This window comes from Xiphias gladius, chromosome 5 (genome assembly GCF_016859285.1).
Source record: "Xiphias gladius isolate SHS-SW01 ecotype Sanya breed wild chromosome 5, ASM1685928v1, whole genome shotgun sequence".
NCBI lineage: Eukaryota > Metazoa > Chordata > Actinopteri > Istiophoriformes > Xiphiidae > Xiphias > Xiphias gladius.
The window spans coordinates 1,696,757-1,721,893 of NC_053404.1; the positions used below are offsets into that span (position 1 = coordinate 1,696,757).

The following is a 25,137-nucleotide window of genomic DNA, read 5'->3' on the forward strand; positions in this document are numbered from 1 at the left end:
GCTGAAGGAAGAAGGAACGCTAGAGTGATTTTAAAAACACTCGTTTGCAAGTTGAAGTCCAGCATGTAAAAAAACGACTTGATCGGCGATAAGTAATGACGTTTAAGTGGCACTTCCCTGTTGTAGCTGGTCGGAGCGGATATAACCACAGTGGGGAAGCTCAGTTCAGTGGCCCCCCAGCCGCCTCCAAAAGCTCCCGGGATACATCTGTGGGGTCATAGGATATTTAATGGAGTCAGAAAGAAGAAAAACCAAGCTCTGCCACGGAAAATCTCCTCATTTTCTCTATTCTTACTGTTTTTGTGACATAATTGATGACTTGATCTTTTTAATCTGGGCTTTAATCATATATATTTATCATAATAATGTATAAAATGACCTATTGTGTATATCCGGGCCGGTTCACTCTCACCGCAGGCAGATGTTTCAGAGAAACAGCTGTTTAAAAACAAACAAACAAACAAAAAGACCACTGTCCACTACCTCCTACCAAAAAGGTTGGTGCATTTCTCAATATGTCACAGTTAATTTGTAAACCCGATGTAATCATGTTCATCACACTGGAGAAAAAATAGCCACCATCCCTGTGTAAGTAGAGCAGGCTGGCCTAAGCCTCCGTGTTGAAGCAGTGTCATACTGAGTGTGTTATGGAGAGCCGCCATGACACTGGGGGAGAGAACATTGTGTGGAGTTTTACCTCTCTGTCCTCGTCCATTAGATTATAGCTGTCTGCCCGTGACCGGCCACTGGAGCAAATTGTCAATTATGATGTTTATTGTAGAGCGCACGGCCGACTCCAGGGCCTCGGGGGGGAAGGGTGGATGCTGCTGACGAGGCTTACCGCGAACTCCCCTCTCCTTCCCGGCGTCGTTCTTCCTCCAGGCTAATTTGGTGGCTGCTCTGTATGACACCTGCCACCGAGCCCAACAGAGATAACCATTTCCCCGTGGATTTCCCCTGGGAGAGACCGGGAGAGGGAGGCCTCTTTAATACCCGTCTGGGTGCTCCCCGAGGCCAGCGCTGGCTACGGAGAGGCGAGCGTGAAGCTGGCAGAGTGGAAATGGCCCGGTATCACTGCTCGTTATTTGAGTTTTGTGTATTTGTTGCGAGGACAGATGACATATTCTACATTTAACATTCTCCATCAGCTGACGACATAATCGGATGAATCAAAAAACTGTCAAGACGAGATAAAATTACAAGATTTTGTGGTTTTATTCACATATACAGTACAAACATTCACTTTTTATTTGATACTGAAGTGCAATTTACAGACCTTAGCAGCAATTCTTTATATACTTTGATTTTCATCATAATTAGACATTTTGGGATCTTTCACATTTTTGTCAACAACTTTTATACAGTTTTTTTTTCTTTTTTTTTCTTTTTTTTACATATGTACACTCATAGATACAATATCCATTCAGACATGCCTTATATTTATTATCTCTCAAAATAAACCTGTAAACCTGTTTTCATGGCTAATGCAACAGTGTCATGACTGAAGTTACGGCGAGCAGGCCGATGATGACCATCGCATGTTGATGAGAGATTGACACTTCATCGCTCTGCTGTGATGCACACAGACAAGATTTACACAACATCTGACCTTGGCCACTGTGGGAAAGCAGACTCGGGCTTTTCCAGCGCTACGTTAAGGTGTAGACAAAGAACCCGACAATATGAGTTCCTGAAAACTGACTTCCTGTCTTGTTGTTTTTTGTTTTGTTTTTTTTTTTTAATTGAGGCTGCCGTTAGCCAAGGCCAGGTCATCAACCAGGCCCCGGGCCCTCAGGAGCCCCAAAAGTCCCAGGTTCACTGTATGTCAGCTGGTTTTGGTGATGGATGCAAGTCTTGCTTCATGAACTGATGTTGTTGCCTTGTCATAATTTGTCTTGTGGTCAAAATCTCGCCCTAAGATTCTTTATTATTTTCATTTACATTGTTTTATTAATTTAGTTTATATTATTATTTCAATTACATTGTGTTCGTGCAGTTAATCCGATTAAAGCAAACTCACTTGGGCACAGAAAATCTAGGGCCAGATACCATTCTAGCGTAGGCGTACTCATTGGTCTGTGGGCGTATTATAAAAGCTGCGGATGTATTGGTGCTGGGGGGTCAGTGGGTACCACCACACAGTATACTGTACCAGCATCGTGTATTGTAATCTTGTCATGATGGAAAAGCCCCTTAAATGGCACGTAACCATCACGGGACGTAAAAACTGAAATATTTTTTTGGTAGTGTCGACTTTGAAAGGCAGAGCCCACAAAAGAGTCGCATTTTTGTCTCAGTCAGCGTCTTGGTCCTACGTGGAGGGATGTTCTGCCAAAGTTGGAGCAGTTTGGGTTTTTTCACACAACCATTTTTGTCTGTGCTCTTTGTACCGGCTTAGCCGTGGGGCTTCATTTAGAAAAGAGACGCCCACACAGTCCCGATGAAGCAGATTGGTCTCTGACTGTTAAACTCCCGATAAATAACAATGAAGATTTGTTTTTTTTTTCTCCAACCTGAATATTTAATGTCATAGAGCAATACTTCAAATTTGAAATCAAATTTTCAGGGGCTCGAAAAAAAAACCAAAGAAAGAAGGTCAAATTTCCACCTCTGTAAATGCAGAACGGAGCAACAACCGATTTTGGGTTTTTTTGTTTAAATGAAAGCTGCAAGGTCACGCGTGGGTCGAGCTCTCGGTTCTTGTGTAAATCTTCTGTGTGTAAAATCATCTTCCTCACACCTTGACCCCCACTTAAGGGCTTATTCTTACGACCGCATCCTTTGTGGAGCTCGTAACGTTCACAGAGCAAGGGTTCAGCGGGAGCGGAGCTGGAAAACCACAACAGAAAAGCACCACTAGATGTCACTCTCACTACTTAGATCTACCACTGACTGAGCCAAGCTGGTGGCAGTTTCTAAAATCCTTAAAGAGAATACAGCAGTGACAGAACAACACGGTCATGAACATAATGAATATAAACACTTAGCTGCATTGAGAAAAAACACACACGCACACACACACACACACACACACACACACAGGGTGAACGTTTACATCATGAAATATGCAAAGACATAAAAATAGTGTGAGGTATAAATTTACATGGTAGTGATCAGAGATCCATAGTCACAACGCCACTGTTAATCCGCGTGTTGAAAAGGGCGACCCCAGCGCTGACGGGGGGGGCAACGCAAAACCTTCCGCCACCTCCACTATTATGTGCTCAGGGTGGTCATGACACAGAAAGGGGAGCACAAGTTGATGAGTACAACAAGGCCTCGCTAATGAGTCACGACCGAAACCTGCTCTTACGTGTGCGAGAGGTGCAGAAAGGCTGAGGTGAAAAGACGGAGAAAGAGGGAAAACACTCCAGCGCCTCCATCATCTCCTCCGCTTGTACTTAGGCAAGCTGTAATGGCTGCATTTATGTACCCCGCCACGATTCTTCTTCTCCTCCTCTACACCCAGCGGGGCGAGCATGGGAGAGAGAAAACGGCAGGTGTATTAACCTGTCATCGCGTCGTGTCGAACTCCGGCGTGCTTTAAGGAAAGAGGAGGCGAGGGAAATGGAAAGAGGGCAAAGGAGGGAGAGACGGAGACAAGAGCACAGGGAAGTCGAGAGTCAAAGGGTGAGTCAGAGAAGGATGACAGATAGAAATGAGAGAGGGGAAGGTGAGGAGCGCTGGTCTGTCCTCCTCTTTCTCTCTTTTCTCTCTTCTCCTCCTCGTCCTCTATCAGCCGTCACCCTGACAGGGCCGGTAATTGGACGTGGACCTCTCTCTCTCTCTCGCTCTCTCCCCAGTGGCTCTGCTCCTCAGCGGGAGCCTTGGGGCCTGGAAATAGCTGATGACAAGATAGTGGCTGCCTTTCATTCTGCTCAAGGTTACCCCACCCTTCCCTGACAGCCAAAGAGGGGGGTATTTAGGTGTGTGTTTGCGGGTTTAACGAAGTCCGTCTTCTTTTTTTTGTCCCCTTTCTTTTCAGCGTGACGGTGGCGATAGCCTTGAGTTTAGAGGTTAGACGGGGAAACTTCCAGGTGTGAAGGTGTGAAGCAGGCTGTTGTTGAAGAGCACGGAGTCATCTTACCCTACAAAACAGAAAGATCAAACAAACACTCCCTCTCGCACGCACGCTCCCACACACATACACTCATCCTCATCCTCAGACCGACAGCAGGAACTGCTCCTGCTCGGGCGGCTTCTTCACCCAGGTACCGAGGCCCGTGTCCTGCAGAGATCGGAACCACTGCTGCTTCACTGTATGGTAAGGACGCGCCGCCATCTTGGCCTCGCAGTACATGAGCTGGCGGTCCTCCGAGCCGGACACGCGGATCCCCAACTGACGAGGGCGAACGAGCAAGAGAGAAGCAGAAGCGGAGAAAGTCAGATAAAAGCGACGCAGAGACAGGTATGAAAATATGGAGGGAAAACAGAGAGGAAGAAAGCCAGGGCACAGAGGCTAAAGGGTTTTTTCTGTTTTTTGGAGGGGGGGGGCGAGCAAAACAAAACGAATGAGCCGGCACAAATGCATTCGGGTGGGGTTGGGGGGGGCTTCAACAGCTGTGTAATCTCCCCATTTAAATTTCACAAGCAATTGAACATTCTCTGCGCTTTCTGTGCATATTCCTATTGTCGCGGGGGGGAAACAATGAAGATCGGTGGGGAGAGGGAGAGCAAAAGTTTCTTTTGGAGATTAGTGCGACTGCTCTTGCGTGGCCCGTACGCACGGCACACAGGGAGCACTTAGGGTAGGGGCCTCCTCGAGTACTTCTCCAAATAATTATGGTTTCAGAGTCATTATGCTTTAACAGCCGCCATTTGGCGATGCAGGCGGTGTCTGTTACATAAAGTTTCAGAATGGAAATGTGTGCTGCCGTTCAAGACCCGAGCTGCCGGTTTTTGATAAGCCATGTAGACGGCAGATGTTGCCCGGCCGACTCACTTCTCTACGGCGGAGAGGAAATTCCACATATCCTCTCCGGAGCGCTCACCTGAAAGCCGAACCCCCGCCGACTTTAACACGTGCGTCTGTGCTTTTCGACTGAGCGGATGTTGGCACGGGTCGCCGTAGTTAATGTCTCTGTATTGCTCTGTGTGTGTGGGATTCCTCAAGGCAATGTTTTGCGTATTGTTTTCGACAGCAACCGAAAACGCGCCTCCCGCTTTCCAGCAGGTGAGCCAGAAATGGCGCGAGTGGAGCGGAGCGCTGAGACGGGCGTGTATTCATGTTAAAATGTGATTGTCTTCTAGGCTCACGCCGTCATGATATTCTTCCAGCAAAGAAAACGTACGCCGTGGAAGGTAGTTTTTAACTAACATTTAAATTAGTGTGACTTTTTTCACGAAGACGTGTCATAAGCAAGGCGCAGAGTAATGAATAGTATTAACAGTGGCCGGGATCCTGCATGCTGGTATGATTGGAACAGAGCCGCTACGCCGATGTTACCCCTGTGGCTTTCCTACCGTAACGCGAAAGACGAAACGTCTGCCGTGAGGAAAGCCCGTGGAGTGAGGGGAGCCGCTGGTTCTGTCATTGTATTTTTACCGCTGTACGTTTCCATTTCTTCCAATGAGATCGTCGACACGCCTCAACATAGAAACGTAGGAGTCACCTGGATAATTTGCTGTAAAAAATAACGCAAGTCTTGCGCTATGAAGGCAAATAAAATAGATGACTATCAAAGAGAACTAGACACAATCATAGTTGCTGAATTCATCTAAAATTGAAGTTTTATCATCAGGTTTCTACAAAGCAAAATACTGCTTTTGTTTGTTTAAGCTCGTGATTGGACATTTCTTAGCAAAATGCTCCTTGTGAGTTTTGGTACCTTTAACGTTTTAGCAAATGACCAGATATTTTCTTTGGCACTCGCTCATTTTTTCGTATCGGCGATTCAGCCGCGAGCGTTTCGCGCTCCTCCGCATCTCGGAAACGCTCCCACTGCCAGTCGCCTGACACTGTCTTTGGATTTAACGACTGCCACGAATACAATTCAGTCTCTGATCAGAAGAATTGCTCTCAAGTATCCTTTCTCCCCACTGATACATTTCATTCAGTCCATTCTGCTCGGACTTCGCCTTTGCCCTGGATGTCTGCCCTCACCTTGCGGTAAAGCCTGCTCCAGCGGGTGAACAGGGCGTGCTTGCAGAGACGCGAGGGCGTCCCCGAGTCCCGTCTCCGTCCCGTGGCGGTGTTGACCACCTCCAGCTGCGCGTCGCCCAGCGTCCAGTTGACGCTCACACATGAGGCCTTGCCTGACTGCTGATACTCGGCACTGCTCAGCCCTGCAGGGAAGACAGCAAGGCGGCCAGAATGACTTTACGTGGCTACAGTGGAGGTATCCCTCCACAGGGGATCAGAATTCAAAACACTTGATGAAAGCGTTTCACAATTGGAAAAAATTTGAAACCGTGTCTCTCCTTTCACACCCCCACTTTGCGGTTTCGTTTGACCCTCCTTCACCTTTCCCCCCAGCCTCTCCCTGAGGCGAATGGCGAGAAAGTTTTGCAGCGCCGCAAAAAGCCGAGTCAACCTGGGCCTGAAACTGCCTGGCTGTTTGTATGGAGCTTTGATACACCCTCAGAGAGGGAGGTGGGCACCAGAGGGCTATCGAGCACATAAGCAACGTGTTCCCGCCGCTGTGTGAGTGCTTGTCTGCTCTCGCGTCCCTGCAGTCAACAGGGCCCGAGTGTTGCCAGCTATGTACGCCGTAAACATTATCTCTAGTCGCAAAGATCAACCCTCCCCTACGCTGGACTGTCTGTCCCTCTGTTCCGCCCTCTCTACCTTTCTCCCTGAAATAATCAGCCTCGCTGGCAAAGCGCTCAAAGCCGTCAGTGGAGGAAAGGGAGAGAGAGACGGGCGTAGAGGGAAAGTGGAGGTGAGTGTCGGTCGCATCGGGCTGCGCGTAGAGAATGAGGTGTCTGCGGCGAGAACATAGGTGTTGGCGGAGGCCTGTGGAGGAAACGCAGCTGACAGCGGGGTAAGAAATGAATGAGGCCTCGCTGCAGAAATATCCCGGAGAGGCCGCCGTAGGTGTTCCATGGGAGCCGGCTACCCAGTTCAGTCTTGGTAAGTGAAATGGAGAAGCTTTGATTCAGCGTTTGAAGTTTGGAAAACAGCCGCGCGTACAGCCTGCAGCTGGGGAAAATGTTGAACTGCATACTGGTTGAGCATCGAGTGAGGAAACGGGCCAGCGGTGGTAAAGAGGCAGACATTTTTATTTATTTCTCTTCAGTTTGCATTTATTTTTACAGGACTATCAAACAATTCTGACTGCTTCAGAGTAAAGGAATCCTTCGACGAATTCACTTTCTTGCTGAGAGTTTGATGAGAAGATCGGTACGTGTTTGATTTAGGGGCTGCAACCAAGATTACGTTTTATTATTGATTAATCTGGGGATTATTTTTCTCCTGTAATCAGTCACTCTCATGTCTGTACAGGGAGTAAGACGCTGCGTAGATAGCAGCCAGTTAGCTACTCTTAGCTTCGAGACTGGGACCAGGGCGAAACAGCTAGCATGGCTCTGTCCAAAGGGACCGGCACCTGTAACGCTCACCGATTAAACACGTTTAACTCTCAGCAACGAAAGCCTGGTTTAAAAATGGCAAGTTGTGGTTTTAAAGGGGGTGGCATGGTAACTTCCTCCATTCTCGCGGGCCAGGCGGGTGAGGTTGTGAGGTTACGGGTGGGGGATGTCACCGCTGTCAGAAATCCACGATATCTCTGTCTTGGTTTTACAACTCGGAGGCTGACGCGCACGTTTGTTACAACTCGGTTTCTTGCAAAGTTCTCTGAACGTCAAACTACGTCTTTAAGTGTAATATTATGATAAATAGTAATATAAGAAAATAAGAAAGGAAATGAGCAGAAGGGAGAAAACTGCTCATCTGTTTGCCAGGGGAGGAAATGGCTGACCTCTGACCTCGTGACTCACAGTACAGTATGTTGCATTGTGTTTGGGGACGGTCGTGCTTTTTCACTTACTGTGGAAAATACAGCAGCGGAAGAAATGTTGGGAGCAATTTGTGTCACAGGCGTGTTTCTCTACGCTGACAGAACGTGACAGCTAAGTGCTGCTTGAACATGAGATCCACTCTACTTTTTAGAAGATCAGCAGACAGGTTCCCTGCGACGGGTGAGCAACAGTTGCATCTGATCTCACCGCCTGACAGACAACTTGTTATAATACAGTACCTGCAGAGACCCCCCCCCGCCACGCTCATTGTCATGTCACCAACCTCAGCTCTTCTTTTCTGTAGCTCCTCGGAGCTGGAATGAATCGCCTGCCGCGGTAACAATCCTCCAAGTCTCTTATTACCCATCGCTTCTCTCTTGTGCAGACGCACCTCTTCGAACAAAAGACCCCCCTATCCATCCTGCCTTTTTCCTTTCTCTCGCTCCATTCATGGCTCATTTCATCCCTTCAATGGACTTGACTCCTCTGTTTCTGTAATAGTCAATTAGATTTTTCCTCCATTGAAAACTTGATCAATTTCTCTTCTGGGAAGTGTTGGGCAGAAAGGAAGGAGGCAGAATTGGAGCCTATGGTTACGGGACTCATGGCTGTACAGTACACAAACATGTGGTTTAATATCGGAGGCTGCCGTAGAGCCGCAGGACGCCGCAGCCCGTGCGTACATGTGTACACATTGCATCCGTCCTGCATTGATTCAGTGCTGCAGGATTTTCAAGTGTTTGTCGTGAGGCCGGAGTCTAGTGTAGCACTAGGTGTGTGTGAAAACACATCTTCAATATCGACACCAAGGGCGGAAACCGTCTCTTGAGAAAAGCAGGGACGTGACTGAAAGGTTGCTGGTTCCAATTCTTGGGACACTCGGTAACAGTGATTTCTGCTCACCTTCTGCAGCACATTACCCCCGGCTGCTGCGAGCCAACAGTTATACAGACAACGAATACAACATGTAGAGCTACTCTCTTCCCTGGCAGGCGTGCAGCTCTCCTACACAGTCCCGCAAGGCCAGTGGATACTTCAACAATCGACCCCAAAAGTGTCTCCAATCCAACTCCAACTCCAACTTTATGTTCGTGCAGACACACACCACAGAAAAAAAAAAGAGAAACAAACAAGAAAACAAAAAATTACTATCTCAACTGTGCACAGGTAGAATGGCAGCAGGGTGTAGTTGTAAAACAAGCGTCTGTACTCAGTCAACTGCAAAACCTCAACGGCGGTGAGCGACCATTATTAATGTTTCCTTTATCTACCGTTGTTCTGGTTCCTCTTATCCCAAAACGACAAAGCCTCTCCACAGTTTCTGTTCACACTGCGGCGGGAGGGAACAGCGGGACTACCGCGAAGGACACGTCTGTCCATCGACGTGTTTGGCCCTCGGGGGTTCAGGTGGAGCTGCTTTGGCTGGGTGCGATAAGAGAGGGCCCCGCAGTCCCCAGGAATTTCCTCCAGGGGTGTTGCTTTTAAATAACCCTGGACGCACAATAGCCGGGGAGCTGAGAGGAGGAGATGAGAGGAAGGTGGGGGTAGATCTCCGGGCCGACATGTGAATGCAGGCGAGGCTTTCTCTCTTTCTCTATTCCCTTCCCGCCTTGCCGTCTCCCTCTCTTCCCCTCAGCCTGTCTCTCTCTCTCTCTGCCCGAGCTCCCTTCAGATTGAATGGCCGTCTGATGAGGGCTGTGATTACATTGATTTGTTGTAGGGCCATCTCCACCGTCTGTCCGTCTTCCTCCCTCTCCCGTCCTTCCTTCAGGCCTCTACCCTTCAATCGACTGTTGCTACTCGAGGTACTGCAGGTGCAAACATCCGACAGTCCGGCACGCACACATAGAAAACACACAATCACTGTGACAAGGGCGGGCCGGAGCGTTTGCGAGAGACGTAGGAGGCTACGTCCGTTTTGAGTAAAGGGCATGTCTATACCATTTGTCACCAGACGTTCTGCAGCTTCTTTCTTGCCTTAGTCCTTAAACAAACTGTGTTGTTACTGTGAGGTTTATTATAGTTAGAGTCAATCGCTTAATACGCTACTAAGTAAGTATGAATGATGAACAATTGGATCCTGCCTGACCACAACTGTCCAAATATGAACTGTGGGTCGTAATATCCAAAACCAGAACTTCCAGAGAAGGCGAATGACTCCAATGGAAGAGCCACTGTACAAATCACCAGGAATGCTCGCCGCGGCGGTGAGAATCAATGATAAATTCATCCCAGCTATCATCACCAGAGGACATTTCAGCACAATTATCCATCTTGATGAGGACGGGCCTCACAAAATATTCATCCAATTACCCAGAGCCCTGCAACACAAAGAGTTCTGTGCCCTTCACAAAAGTAGACTCGAAACCTGACAGGAAATGGTATTAGGTGTAGATGTATCCTCTGTGCTCATTTGACACGATAGAACGCCTTTCCATGTATGTGACTGTCACAGTCTTTGTTCTTATCAGTGATGCCCAGCAACCAAACGTGCCCTACATCGCTGTGCATCTCTGCCGCTCAGCTTCTCTGACTGTCCTAGATCTGAAGTGAGGGGTGAGGACTGGGTGTCATTCAGATCCTCTTCCAGCATTCATCTTCACTACAAACGAAAGCCTGAGGTCTCAGCGGAGCCCTGGAAGCAGACGTGCAAGACAACTTCTTAGCTGTTGCTTGTCTGGCTGGCACGGCGTAGCGGCAGAGAAGCAGGGACACGGGTTTGTGAAGCGTGCGTGGGGGTGTGTGTGTGATGGGTTGTGATTCATTTGGTCGGGAACTGACGTATTTATCCATAGAAATCTCTGAAAATAGTTACTTCATACTGTACGCGTGGCCTAGAATCTGTTACACTATTATGGCCCTTATCTGAAAGCACAGCACAGAGAAGTATGTCCCTGTTTGAAGGCAGGGTGAGACTAGAAAGCGCAGTATGTCCTTTATAAGCAAATAGCAACGTTACTTACTAAATATTACTAAACTAAATATTGACACAAAAAGACACAGAAAGTTGTCCATGTGTTTGTTTCACTACGATGCTATGTAGTAGTGTAAGGAAACTAACTCCATAATAAACTGATAAGACTCACCTCTGGATGGAGGATCAAATGACTGTGTACAATGTGAAAGGCGTCGCTCGTAGTGATAAATGCACAGAGGCTTTAGCACGTGACTGCAGTTCCTCTCAGCTCTGCAGAGCTTGATAGCATGTTCTGACTTATTCTTCTGGTTTTGCAGCCCCCAGCTTTACTGTTCTGATCCCCTCTCACCACTCTCATAGTGTTGTTTTCTCATAGTGCTTTATCGGTAATTATCACACTGTAAGACTTGTAGAATAAGAATTTCAAAAAATAAAGAACTAAATTGGCTAAATGCAGTGTACAGTCTACAGTATACAAAATCATTGGCACCCCTGACTTTCAAGTACATAATTCAGAGTATTTTCAGAAATAAATGCAAATGAACCGATTTTGTACGATCAATATTTTGATAAAATGTCCAAGGTTACTGAACAAAATTTAAAACAAAAAAAGAAACTTGCATAATAGTGGAAAGAAAGAAATACAAAATGTACCCCAGACACAATTATTGGCAACCTTTTAATGAATTCAAATTATTTCCTCAAAAAAAAGAAACACAACCCCCCCCCCCAAAAAAAAAACAAAAACGAAAAGACTCACCTGCTCACCTCAATGCTATTATCAAAAAACAACAGTTCCCAAGGCTACAAGGCAGTCGCCATAGATCCTGAGATCCCTGTTTCAACAGCATTTAATGTTATCAAGAGGTTTTCGAGTCATAAAACCGCTAAGACGCTTCCAGGACGCGGCGCTAAGAAGAAACTCAATGAGAGGTCGAGGAAAAACCACCACACAAGACATCTGAAGAGCTTCAGGCTGATCTGGATCAATCTGGAGTGGTGGTTTCAGCCCGTACCAGACGCCCCGCACTAAACCAAGCAGGGCTCCATGGGCGAAGGCCAAGGGATGAAACCAGAGTAGAGCTCTCTGGGAATAAAGTGCATCGGTTTGTTTATAGACGACGAAATGAAGCCCGTAAGGAAAAGAGCAGCCCACCGACAGTAAAACCTGGAGGAGCTTCTATCAGGCTGTGGAGCTGCTTTGCCGCCTCTGGTGCTGGAGGCGTTGAACGTATCAAAGGAAGGATGAACTCCCAAGATTACCGAGGCGTTTCGGAGCGAAATGTGTCACCCGGCGTCAGAAAACTAGGTTTGAGGCGAAGGTCTTGGGTCTTTCGGCGGGACAACGACCCAAAGGAGACACGTCCAGCGGCTCAAAAGAATGGCTGAAGAGGAAAAGATGGACTGTTTCAAACTGGCCACCAGTGAGTCCTGACCTAAACCCCACTGAAAACCTGTGGCGAGAGCTGAAATCCGCCATTGAAAAAAGGACTCCTGCAAACTTAAAGGAGCTTGAAGGCAGAGCAGTGGAAGAGTGACAGAAACTACCAGCAGACGGGTGCAAGAAGCTTCTAGACGGCTACGAGAAACGTTTAGAGGCTGCCACTGCCACCGAATATTAGTGGAGGCTGACAGTAGTATTAGTATTTCATTTTTTATTGTGTAGTATTTCACTATTATGAATGTTTTGATTTTTTCCTTTTCTTCGGTAAACTTGGACATTTTATTAATTATTTTAATTCTCCATCATTGGTTCATGTGAATTTATTTCTGAAGATATTCTGAATTATTTATTTGAAATTCACGGGTGCCAATGATCTACTGTAGCAGGGACACACTAATAATCCCGGTCTCTTTATTCTATATTATAGTCTAGATTTCAGATTTGAACGGAATCGCTCACAGAAATATTGTAAATTTGTGCATTTCTTTTGTACAGTTTTCAATTTTTGTGAACTCTGACTTGCACTATTGTTTTGCACTATTGGACCATCTTAACAGTTCTGAGCTTTGAGGAAATATGGAGACTTGTCCAAAGCAAAGAAAAAAATCTCACCGCCTGTTGCACAACCTTCTAGCAGTTACTACAGCACGTCACCGAGCTTCCAGCATAATCCAAAGCACACTACAAGGACTCGGTGGTCTGTCTGGTGTGAGGACTTCCCTAAATCGATACAGTCCTAAACGTAATTCACCTAAATCACAGTGAGACACCTATGGCTGTCTGTGTGGCAGTCGTACCGCTGAGCAGGGGCTGGTTGCGTCTGAATGCGGCGGGCAGTGGGCCGAGGCGCTCCTGCCGCTGGTTCAGAACTCGGCCCAGATGGCCCGTGTTGCGCAGGCTGCCGACGGTCATGCTGTGCAGGTACACTGGCTCCACAAAGTGGCTCAGCAACGCCCCCTGCAGGCCAAGGACGTTCCATCTGATGGGAGGTGGGAAAGGGAGAGGAAGACAGGCAGAAAGTAGTATAATGGTTTGAAACGTGGATGAGGACGGAAAGGTGAGAGAGGAGGGAGAAGACAGAAAGAACGGCACAGAGAGTGTTGATGAAAATGTGGGTGAGGAATAGAAAGGAGTGTGAGAGGTGTGGATGACAGAGAGACGGAAAGAAGGAGAGAGGCCAGCAGTTTGGGGGGGGTAGGCGGGAGGAGAGGCAGAATCAGGGGGTAAAAGGAGGGGAAGGCGGAGAGATGAGCAGAGAGAGGAAGGGAGAAAAGGAGAGAGACAGATGTGAGAGCTTCAATGACAGGTAGAAACAATTTGATCATTATCTTGACGTGGGACGTGATGAACACACACACTTCCTCTTCTCCCGCTTTCCCTGGTTCAGAGACACAAACCATCATCACCATCACAAACAACAACACTGCCAGAGGTCAGTGCATCAGCATTCATTACATGGAACAACACATTACCATGTGTGCATTCATCAGTGGCGCTGAGGTTAATGCACTGTGCAGGGCTGCAGGAAAGCTCCGGTGGACTGCTCAGAGCGAGGGGCCGGCCGCCTCGAGGTTTGTGACGGGAGATCCACCAGTGACACCAAATGGGTGCGGGGCTGATCCTGCCAGCCACACCGACGCCTGATACTGTAGCCAGCTGGCCATGTGCCACCCGCTGTTGAAATCCCCTCTATTTAACCAGCAGATGCTAATTTATGGATGGAAAATGATAATTAGCACGTATGTTTATTATCATTGCTGCCCTTCACAGGGAGACAGAAAGCCTGCTGTGTACCTGAGCTGTGTACTCGCCGGTACGTTCGACTAATGAACTGATGCGAAGCACAATCAGAGGCTTGACATTACGCTACTAATTTTTACATCACTTTTCTTTTTGTTAATCTTAATTATGCAATCTTTATCTCTTTATCTTGTTTTTTTCTTGCCAACTTAATAATCACTCATTACGGCTTCTTTCGCTTCCCGAGTAGCCAATTAACATCTAGGGCTTCCTGGCAATGGCTGATTGGGCTCACGATGCAGCGTCTGCCCACCTACGCTTTACCTGTAATCTGCAAGCTGGATCTGCCCTTCCCTCTCAAACAGAGAGGAGGAGCTTTGATCAAAGAGCACACACACACACACACACACACACACATTCACACACGACCTCGGTGCTCCACCAAAACAGAAACGGTTTAGCCTGAAATATTCATTTACCCAGAAAGCGACACCGTGAATCAGAAACATCTTCTAATCTCATGCAAGAAAAGAGCCATCTGGCTTGGGTGTGTGAATTTCAAGAAAGGAGAGGGGAGAGACCTCCTCTCTCTCTCTCTCGCTCTCTCTCCCTACGTCTATCCTTTCTTCCTTCCCTCAGTAATCGCCGGCCATTAAAGTAATGTGTTCATCTGCATAAAAACTGCAGTGGAATGGTGAACATCATCGTTATATGAAAGCCATTTACACCCCTCAATTAAATCCAGCTGTCGACTTCAAATCAAATATTAGCAAAGGAGCTCCATGGGGCCCGGCTTAAGAAACCTAAATGATAATCATCAGGTAAAGCAATGACGGGGTGAGACACTGGCTGTTATCAGAAATGTTTATGATGAGAGCAAAGATCCTAAAATCCCCTGTGGTCAAAGCTGAACTAACCATAATAAAGTGCAGGAACTGAAGGAAGTGGGGAAATAAAAAAGTAATGGGAGGTTGCAAAATGAGTGTGACAGAGGACAAAAAGAGTATCCAGGGGATCACTTCAAGATTGCAGCAGTGTGTGTGTGTGTGTGTGTGTGTGTGTGTGTGTGTTGAGTCTGCGGTCCTAAGCTCCTCTCAGTTCCACCCTCCACCCTGACCTTGATAAACTGGCCCTTGGTGACCCACTCACTTTAACGACGGCCACCGATCATTTACAGCGATATAGAAAAAAAAGAAAAAAAACGGAGGGAGGAGGCTGTGGAGCAGAGAGAGCGCGTCTGCTGTCTGGCCTGCCGGGATGGAGGGAAGAAAAGTAGGGTGTCCCTTCTCCTTCCCCCGTCACTCTATTTTTTTGTAAAGTAATTGCTTTCACCCCCGTTGGTGACCTGGGTAGATTTAATCACACCATCTCCAGCCCGGGCCAGCTGAATCAAATTGGTCAAATTAACAGCAGCTCCACAGGAGAGGGGTTCACCTCTCCCTCTCCCTCTCTCTCTCTCTCTCTCTCTCTCTGTGTGTGTGTTTGTGCCAGTCCTTTCACACACACACAACGGTGGCTCAGCTGTGGTCCTGTATGGCTGGGTTGGCACAGTGCAGCGCTCACTAAGCCGAATTCACGGGTTCAGGTCCTGCTGACGCCCAGTCGTGGCAGAAGAGCTGAGACTATACTAAAAATTGAGCTCAGATATGTTAGAAGATGCAACGGTGGGAGCGAAGAATTGCTATTGTCGAGTACCTTCACTGTGTACTATTTTTAGCAATGCTAGCGGCTCTAGGGATGGCAATTTCAGTCGGTCCAATACTTTGGTATGGCTGCTGGCAGGGCTGCCATGACTAGTGCTACTCACAATTATCATAAATTACTTCACTGTTTACTTGAATGTATAAGTTGTGAATGTCGTCCAGTTACCAAACATAGCTCCTGACAATACATTTTGCGTTACTCAGTGTGTTGTCCTCACTGTTTTAAAGTGAGATGGAGGTGGAGATTACACATTCTGCCTCTTCCAAACTGAAAGTTGAGTTGGCGAGGCACGGACCGCACCGCCGCCGCTGCACCGTTCAACGCGCTCCGTGGTTTTGTTGCTACAGTCTTTCTCGGTCTGGCGTGGCCACTAGTTAATCGGCGGCTAACGGTTATGCCCCTGTTCCGCCGTGCTCTAGCACTTTCTATCGCCCTGTGACACCACAGTTTGTGGCCACAGTTGGTCGAAAGCTACAGAGTCTGGCTTTAAAGCAACCTTGAGTTTGACCGATGTGTCACTCCCACCTATACATATAATCATAACTGAATTCACTGTACAGCTTCTTTCTTGTTTTGAATAAAGCCGCTGTAGCTCGCCGAGGACGGTTCATATTCAAGCACAGATAGATATCATCAGTTATCACCTCTAATAGTGTTCCTAACCGTTTCACATTCACAGCATTTAGTTAGGCAAATGATTAAATATCCAGTAAGTAAATAGAATTATGCATGTGCGCGTGTAGATGTCTCCCTCTGCCTGGGAAGATACTCTCCTGTTTACACACGGCTGCCTTCGCTCTTCACACATGGAGACAATGTGAAAACGGAGGCGGAACAGCAAAGCTGTCCTGGCTTGGCATTGGCGTCTGTCCTGCGCTGGCCCTGCCAACATGTTACCATTAGTCTCAATAGGTATTACAGTCTGCCAGTAGGGGTGAGATAATGTGACTATTTTTCTATGCACGTAATTTTTTCAAATCAAGTTTTTTGGTCCGCAAAAAAGGCAGTGCGGAAACCTTGTCCTTACATTTTGTCGTGCACAGCCTAAATAAATAAATAGACCACAGTGGGTAAATGGCTGTATGTCTTTTAGCTAGAGGAGAGTCGGCCTTACAGATCTGGAGATTCAAACAACGATGTGATTAATACGCTTATTCATTAGAAAGGGATTAGCCGCTCAAGTCACGTTTGGGAAATCAATAGTCAGCACCGGGACCACAAAAGATTTCACATTGAGCATCCCTCATGGCGACACACACGTGCACCTACACACCTACGCGCTGATGCGCTAAGGTAAATATCAGACAAACCCCTACCTGGCTTATAAAGCACATTTTAAAAAGCTTTATTTAAACAGAGATCACTCCTCATAAGGAAGCTAATCTCCTAATAAAGTTAACCCCTAGGTGAATCTTCTCACCTTTCTTTTCTCACGTAGGCCAGAGACCTCCCCCGAGAAAGGATGTGTTCATCCCGGTTTGTTTGGAGTTTATGGTAGGGCGTCTTGTGTCTTTACACTAACATCAACACAATTCATGCAGCCATCACTGCAATGGTCAGTTGGGACGGGACTGGAAATGAGAAAAAGATATTTAAGGCTTTTGGCATTGGTGTTGTTGAACTCCTCTGCCTATTTTCCTTAATCTACCTACCAGAGGTCAGATATACACCTGTGGATCTAGCGAAATTCACTTCAGTAAGACAGACACTAAATCGACCAAGTAGCATTAGGAAAAAAAATGCCGCACACACAAGAAGGTACTAAGTCATTATAGTGAACACAATAGTATTTTTCATGTTCCAAATGTAATAGAACAATTTCGAAGCTAGTTCGTCTCAACAAAAGCGAGCCAGGGCAGCACTTGACCTGACAAAGTTTAAACTCAGCAGGAGAGACCGGGTACAAATCAGTTCGGAGGATGTTCGGTGAGGCAGCAGCACAGAAAGACGCTTTGGTCCAGTTCAGTTGCATTCATGTGTTAGTTCGACCCACGTTGACCCAGACAGAAAGAGTGCCGGAAAGAAGAACTGCAAGAGAGTGAGGAAGCTTTAAGCCCAGATGCATCACCTGAGAGCACTGACCTGGTGATCTTGTCGGTGCAGGACATGGTAATGAGCTGCTCGCCCTGTAAGACGCCGTCCCACGTCTGGACAGGCCCCCGACACCGCACCGGCACCGTGCCCTCGCCGGACTCGATTTTGGTCCGCAGGTGGTTGCGGTGCTTCCTCATGAGGTGTCTGCTGTTGTGTACTGTCAACACATCACAATCACAACCCACCTTTCATGCCATTCCTTATCCCACACCTTTGCTGGACACCCAGTTTAATTAGACCATGATGAAATCCCTAATTTCTAAATAACGCAAAGCTGTTTCACATCAATCAGCAGCCAAGAAATATGATTTCCTCTGAGATCCAAAGAACTCAAAATACATCAGCAAAACTAGAGTGGAGACAATAAACATTATTCCAATATTATACAATGATCTACACATTAGCCCTTGAGTGTCACATTCTCTGCATTATTAGGGACGTTCTCAGCTACTAATTATTATCATTAAATATTTTAATGAAGTGACAGGTGCAGGTGACAATACTTTGCTGGATTATTATTCGTCCGTAAACGGCATTCGTCAATCTATTAATTCCCAGCACAAGACAAGTATCGCAAACACCTTTCAAAGCAAATGTTTGAATGAGGTTAATGAATTCTTTTAGGGACTTAAATGTATTATTATTAGGCAGATTGTCGTCTGCCTAATTGTTGACGGGGCAAGCATTGGACCGGGTTGTCGCTGGATGTCCGGAACAGTCGACAGTTTAGATCAGGCGAGGTGTGTTGTTGGCGACGTTAGCAAGAGCAGAAGCCCTTGATCTCTCACGTGGGTGTACAGGGCAGCATGACCTCCACGGGCACTAATATTGTTAATTCGAGTGTACAGTATTCATAAAACGTCTGCATGGTATCAAAAAAAGAAACTCCACAGTGTGGGGAAGAGGAAGACACTCGAACAGAAGATGTAGATAGTGTAGATGATCACTGTTTTTTTTTGGTAATAACCTCTCATTTAGTTTGGCATAAACTCTCCATTCTTCTCCCTTCCTCTCCAGCTTTTTCTCTATGGCTGTTGCTTCAGCTGATGACAGCAGCTAAAAATTAAGCCCCTGACTTCCAGCTCAGAAATATTTCAGGAAAAGGTACTAAGTCATTTTCTAATCTGCAAGAGCGCGCCGCAGAACATTTAAAAGGTTTAATGACCATACACGTCAAGTTCAAAGGCTCCTGTGATCTGACAGCATCGTCTTTTCTCCCTCTCTCTTTCCATCCCTACTGGTTTCCCCATCATGCGCTGCAGTTCATAGACACTCACAGAGCTGAATAGCAGCTTCAATCTGCGTTGAAAGATGGGGAAACATATACATTCTACTCATGGAAACTGCAGTCCAGATTAATTTTCTGAACTCGCAGGCCGCCAAAAAAATGCTGGGCAAATGAATATACAATTTATTTTCAGTGGGTAAGCAATAAAATGTCATTGAGTCAGCACAGCGTGGCTGAAAGAGGCCAGAGAAGGAGTGTTGCATGAAAAGCATGCCAGCTCCTTGACAGTGTTGGGGGGAGCATCTGCCCGAGGAAATGCTGTCTCTATAAACCTGCGAGACTGAGCGTGAGAATGCGACGACGGAGAAAAGGAGTGTGGTTAAATGAAACAGAAATGTATCATGCACGTACTGAAATGAAGCCTTATTTTTTATCATTTCAGTGATATCAACCTATGAAAACCAAAGGAAAAAGGAAGGCCAGGTTTCTTACGGTCGGTGGTGATTTCGTAGGGTGAGTTGAGTCTCCCATCGCCACACGGTGACGTGCTGATGTACATGTGGAAATGGACGTTGTCTCTCAACCTGTAGCCGCACTCCTTGTGCCGCACAAATATCGACTCCTCCCAGTCCTCTGGCCTTTTGCTTTGGCAGAGAAAAGACAAAAAAACAAAACAAAACAACAACAACAAGAACGAGGGAGACTGATGAGAACAGGTAGCACCATTCATCACAGCATAGGAAACAGATTTCCACTTCTCTTTTCCAGTGATGAAGTGAGGCAGGGACACCGGCCCTCTCTCTGACCACAGCCCATTCTCCTGCGGTCAGACGGACTCCTGGACATTACTCAAGCCGTCCAAATGTCTCGGGGGAAACAGGGGGAGGCAGTCGACAAAAAAAAGAGGTGACTAACACGGTGTTTAAAAACAAAAACTTCAATAAAATCTCTATATTTTCATGGCAACAAATGAGTAGACAAAGTAAGCGGGGCGTTTTTTGTTTTTTTTTCAAACAATGACATAATCTCTTGGTCCTTCTTTGAGTGCCGCCGGCAGCACACCATGAACGCACCGCCTACAGTGCCCTGCCTGGATGTAGCTTCTGAGCGTCCGTCTGCACTTTCTGTCGGCTGCAGAAACTGAGGTAGCCCAGTGTTACGACGTTAAATAACATTGCGTTGGTTTTAAAGCTATATTAAGCCAACTGCTACTTAATTATCTATTAGCATCTCACCATTATGGGAATTTGCTACGTTGCTTGCAGATGGGGATTTGACCGTCAGCTAACCTTTGCTCATGACGAGTTCGTTTGATCAATGCTCTCCCGACTAAAACTAAACTAAAATGTTCACAACATCTTGGTCATCTGATCTTCAGATGACGACAGATACGTTGAACAGAAAGAAAAGGGGTTCCCGAGTTCTGAGTTCAGACAAAAGCTGGGCTAGCAGCGGTGCTTATGTTGCTAGCTGACATTTCAGCTAACGTCCCTGCGGTCAGCACACTGGTTTGGGTTAAACAGAAACAGACTACGAGAGTCCAGTGGTTAAATTCATGCAAAATCAGAAAGCAAAGAATTCACTTTGCTTTCCGCCCGGACGCGCCTGAATACTAGCGGCTGATCGCTGTCTCTGTCTGTACCGCCACAGTCCGAATATATGGATAAGACAAGGAGCTTAGCAATGAGCTGAATGAGCTTGTACTATGGCCGACTAGGTGACGCATAATCATCACTTCAAAATCTACCAAACTGGGTCTTTGTTTGTGCTGTGTGCAGGAATAAGGCTTTCATCACTCAAACACACACACACACACACACAAGTTCATACACATAGTATATTTAAACTATGCATCACAATGCAAAGCATGACTGCACTCTTCACATTATCTCTCCTCTGTCTCCAATGTCCTTTCACTGAGTCTAAATATGGCAGTTCTGGCATTTTGTTTGGTCATTTCATTATGAGTTATCTTCCCCATTAGCCGTTTTACTCAGCCGCAAAGTCTCCGTACCTGCCACCCAGCATTGTGTTAAGACAAAAAAGTCCGTGCTGTGTATGCAAATATGACATTCAACGATCAAGACTTCTAGCCACTAATCTGATGAATTCAGCCTTGCTATCGAGTTCCTTCGAGGGAGCTCAAAAACATAATCTTTGCTTGTGCACTGGAGGCAGGTAGGAGTCAAAACACATCAAGACTGTGTCTGGATACTGGTAAAAAAAAAAGAAAAACTTGGGGAGGCTCGGCGTGCACCAGGGCACGTCGTACAGGTTGCAAAGGCAAACAAAGTAGATACACTTAGAAAAGTGCTAAAAACAAATAGGCCATGGAGCCCCTGAGCTGAACCAGTTTAGTGTGTGATAGTATGCTTAGTTAGCTGGAGAGAACAGCGCACATATGGCTCGTTGATTATTGAAAGGTCTCTGGTGGACAAAGCACGGCTGCTTCCATGAAGCTTATAAAGGAGGAGAGAGCATTCTTTGGCATTGCAGCGGGAGGTCACAACAAACAAGATATTCGATGTTATTGAGCATGCTGTAATGCATAATGTAACATAACGCATGCTAAAATTGTTGGAGGCACCTTGGAAAACTAAAGTGTATAGGGCCTAGGCAGCAACGGCTGTATACACTTTAACCAAGAAGGTAACTAAGTACATTTACTCAAGTACTAATTGAGGAACTTGTACTTTACTCCCATTTTCCTGCTACTTATTACTTATTGACTCCACTACAAAAGGCAAATGTTGTACCCTTTTCTCTGATATATGGTATATATATATATAACAAATAAGACTAATATACTTATGATCTATATATGATACATAGGGATATATCATGTATCATATACATCTATATGATATCTATATGTTATAATTATACACAGATATATATATATATGATATATAGATGATATATATATTTTATAAGACGATCTTATAAAATGAGTTAAATCAAACCAGCGAAATGCTGCTTACATGTTTATTCATCAGTAATAATAATCCAATTCAGTGCTATAAAATAATGTAACTTTGAAATTTTGATGCATTATGAGTACTTTTACTTTTGATACTAGCGAGATCAGGTAACATTTGGCCACTGGCGCCATAAGTCAACAATTACATGACAACGGTTGATGCTAAAACGTTGCGTAACAGTAGCACATTAAGAAATTTGTGTGTAATGTCAGCAGCAGCAAAATCCCCTGAGCGTGTTGAATTGGGCGAGGGGGTATATTATCGCTAAAATCTGTAAAAGGAATTATCTGCCAATCCTTCTTTCAAATGTTGTCTAATTAAGTACATTTTGCTGATAATACTGCTGTAAATCGTTTTAATGCAAGACCTGCTATACTTGTAACCAAGTGTTTTTACACTGTTGTATGGCTAGTTTTACCAAAGTATACGATCTCAATACTTCTTCCACCACAGTGTTAAATTTGTCATAACCAAGATGAGCCTAACAGCCCTACAGCTGAGCACTGTAGTTTTTCCCAACTCAGTTCGAAGCATATGACCACTCCAAGAAACAAGGGACGGAGGCCATTGATTGGCCAATAATAAGACAGCCTTCCAGACTAGCTATCGACCACTTCTACTGGGCATAATCTGGCTATTTCAGGCCATTAAGAATGTAAATACCACAGAGATGTCAGGGCAGCTGAAAGTGTAAGTACAGCACTCAAAAAATGTCTGTGTGTCTTAAAGATGCAGCTGAAGATAAATCTTTTACCTGAAGAAGAGTTCGAGTTGCGAGTAGAGGAAGCGTAGCAGGGCTCTGCGGGCCGTGACTTCAGCGTGACAGTCATTCACCACCTGTCCCTGGTCACTCAGATACTCCCCGTTGATACACTTGGTGCCCGTGGATAATGCCACCACCTGGGCGTGCCTCAGGTCCAGCCCTGTTGAACAAATACGCACGGACAAAAGTTTGCCTCGCTGTGCTTTCCATACGTTCCACTGACCACATTGAAACCTTAATCCATGAGTTGAATGGCAACGCTCGGTGTTTAATACCTAATGCATGTTCTCTCTGACTTTTCTGTCTGTAGGAAGCATTTCGTCATCGTTAAGAAACAAGTCCGACAGCACACACAGACATCACAGAGGAGGAAAAACGACTAGGATTTCTTTGAGTGCTGAATTTAACAGCAAACCAACAATAAGGTGGCCAAAGGTGAGGGAGCTCAGACAATAAATGTAACAACCCTTCTCTGTCTGTAATATATGTATTTATGCATAATTGATAAAGACTTGTCTTGGGACATGAATAAATCACATGTCCGACTTCAGGCTTCATAAATCACACAGACGTAGCCAGTAGAGGCCCCAGATATCTTTCTTCTATCCAGTTTTTATGTTGCACTGTATTCGGACCGATGTGAACGAGGCAGAGTTGTCGTATCTTGAATATGTTGGAAAGTAGCGCTACAGTTGTCACAAGGCCTTTTCCAGATAAAAAACACTGAAATCTGGGAAAAGGGATGCTCAGGGCGCCTCCACACTCTGCACCTGTGCACACTTTAACAGTTTTAGACAACTTGGCCTAAGAAAATAATAAATATGCATTAGCATAATTGTGTCAAAAGTGCCCTTACATTATTTTGTCTAACCCATTTTCATGCCATGGAAAGTATCCTTAGGGTAAAGTCGAACGGAATAAAAGACAGGCATTGATAAGGTACAAAAACGGTCTGAGAAGGAGAAGAGGGTAAAAAGGTCATTCTGACCGGTTATTTCCGCAACCACAGTTCTCTGAGTAGCATGAGTGAGCATCTCTTCAGAAGCCCCTATCACACCACACCAGCCAGGATTAGCTGGATCCAAGGAGTGAGGGAGGGAAGAAGCCCCTCCGCCTATAAACTGGGCTGACACCACTCCTTCTCATTCAAAAAGTTCGCCGCTCCACATCCGGGGGCACACTGGAGTGGGCTGAGTCTCACACCAGGAAAGGAGGAGGAAGACTTTTCTCTATATTTGCTCTGAAACCCAAGCTCAACAGACGCTCTCTGGGTGACTTTGTGGTTAGTTCACGGGTGCTGCGGTGAGCCAATCACTCACTTACTGTATGTGGCCACAAGGAGCTATAGCCACCTAAGCTGTCTTTCTCCCACCTCAGTGCATTTTACAAATACCTTTGCAGGACTAGATACGGACCATTTATCCTGAGGAGCAAACCTTATATGTCTGCTGCGGATGGTGTACTGGGATGCAGACGGAGGCATCCATGACTTTAAATGTACAATCGCCCAATTACAAGGGCGTAGAAAACACAGAGAAACAGACTCGCCCTCCGCATTCAAGGAGGCTATCAGTAAAACTACTTTATGTCCAGTTAGATAGTTCAGTCCAGTGGTTCCCAACCTAGGGGTCGGGCCCCTCCAAGATGTCAGCAGTTAAATTTGAGGAAAGGAAGAAAAAAACAACGTTCCGATACACAAATCTGTTTTCTGTTTTTGGACTTTTCTCTCATTCTTGCTTTTTGAATATATTATATTAAATATATTATAAATAGAATGTTATTTTATATTGGATCATTTGAACAGTTTCTGAAATGAAATCATGTCATAAGTTTAGAGGAGAAATGTCTCTCTGGTGGAACTGAGAACAACTCAAACATCTGAAACATGTCAAAGAGCCCTGAATAGACACTGCTTTTTTGTATTTTATTTGATCAGATTAGCCTTTTGTTTTTGTAATGTTAAATGTTAAATGTTAGAAGTATAAAGCAGCATAAAATGGAAATGCACAAGGGTAATTCCATGTCAAATTGAGAGATTTTAGAAGATTTTCCCAACTAACCATCTTGGATTTGCGCCATACTTTAAGTAAATTATGTCATTGTGCCCAACAACTAGTGTGCAAAATCTTTGGCTCTTTCAGGGATTGTTCTACACTATTCGATGTCTTTAACTTCTAAAATGGTTGGCACAGAGTTATATATTTGCCAAGTTATGGCTTGCCTCTATATCTTCACACTGAACCACATCAGAACTTTCAAATTTTTACATATACTACTCATGTTATAGTACTTTCTTAGCAACTAGGT

General features: G+C 45.7%; 1 protein-coding gene across 1 annotated transcript in view; it reads right to left on the reverse strand.

Moving 5' to 3' along the window:
• Nucleotides 1-4,162: 4,162 nt before the first annotated feature.
• adarb2 (adenosine deaminase RNA specific B2 (inactive)) overlaps nt 4,163-25,137 on the reverse strand; it is a 172,242-nt gene continuing 151,267 nt past the window's right edge. The window contains exons 6-11 of the mRNA XM_040126864.1: nt 22,822-22,990; nt 19,579-19,730; nt 17,847-18,015; nt 13,118-13,299; nt 6,104-6,285; nt 4,163-4,339 (exon numbers count right to left, since the gene is read on the reverse strand). Of these exons, the coding sequence (XP_039982798.1) occupies nt 4,163-4,339; nt 6,104-6,285; nt 13,118-13,299; nt 17,847-18,015; nt 19,579-19,730; nt 22,822-22,990 (1,031 nt within the window). The remainder of the gene's footprint in view (nt 4,340-6,103; nt 6,286-13,117; nt 13,300-17,846; nt 18,016-19,578; nt 19,731-22,821; nt 22,991-25,137) is intronic.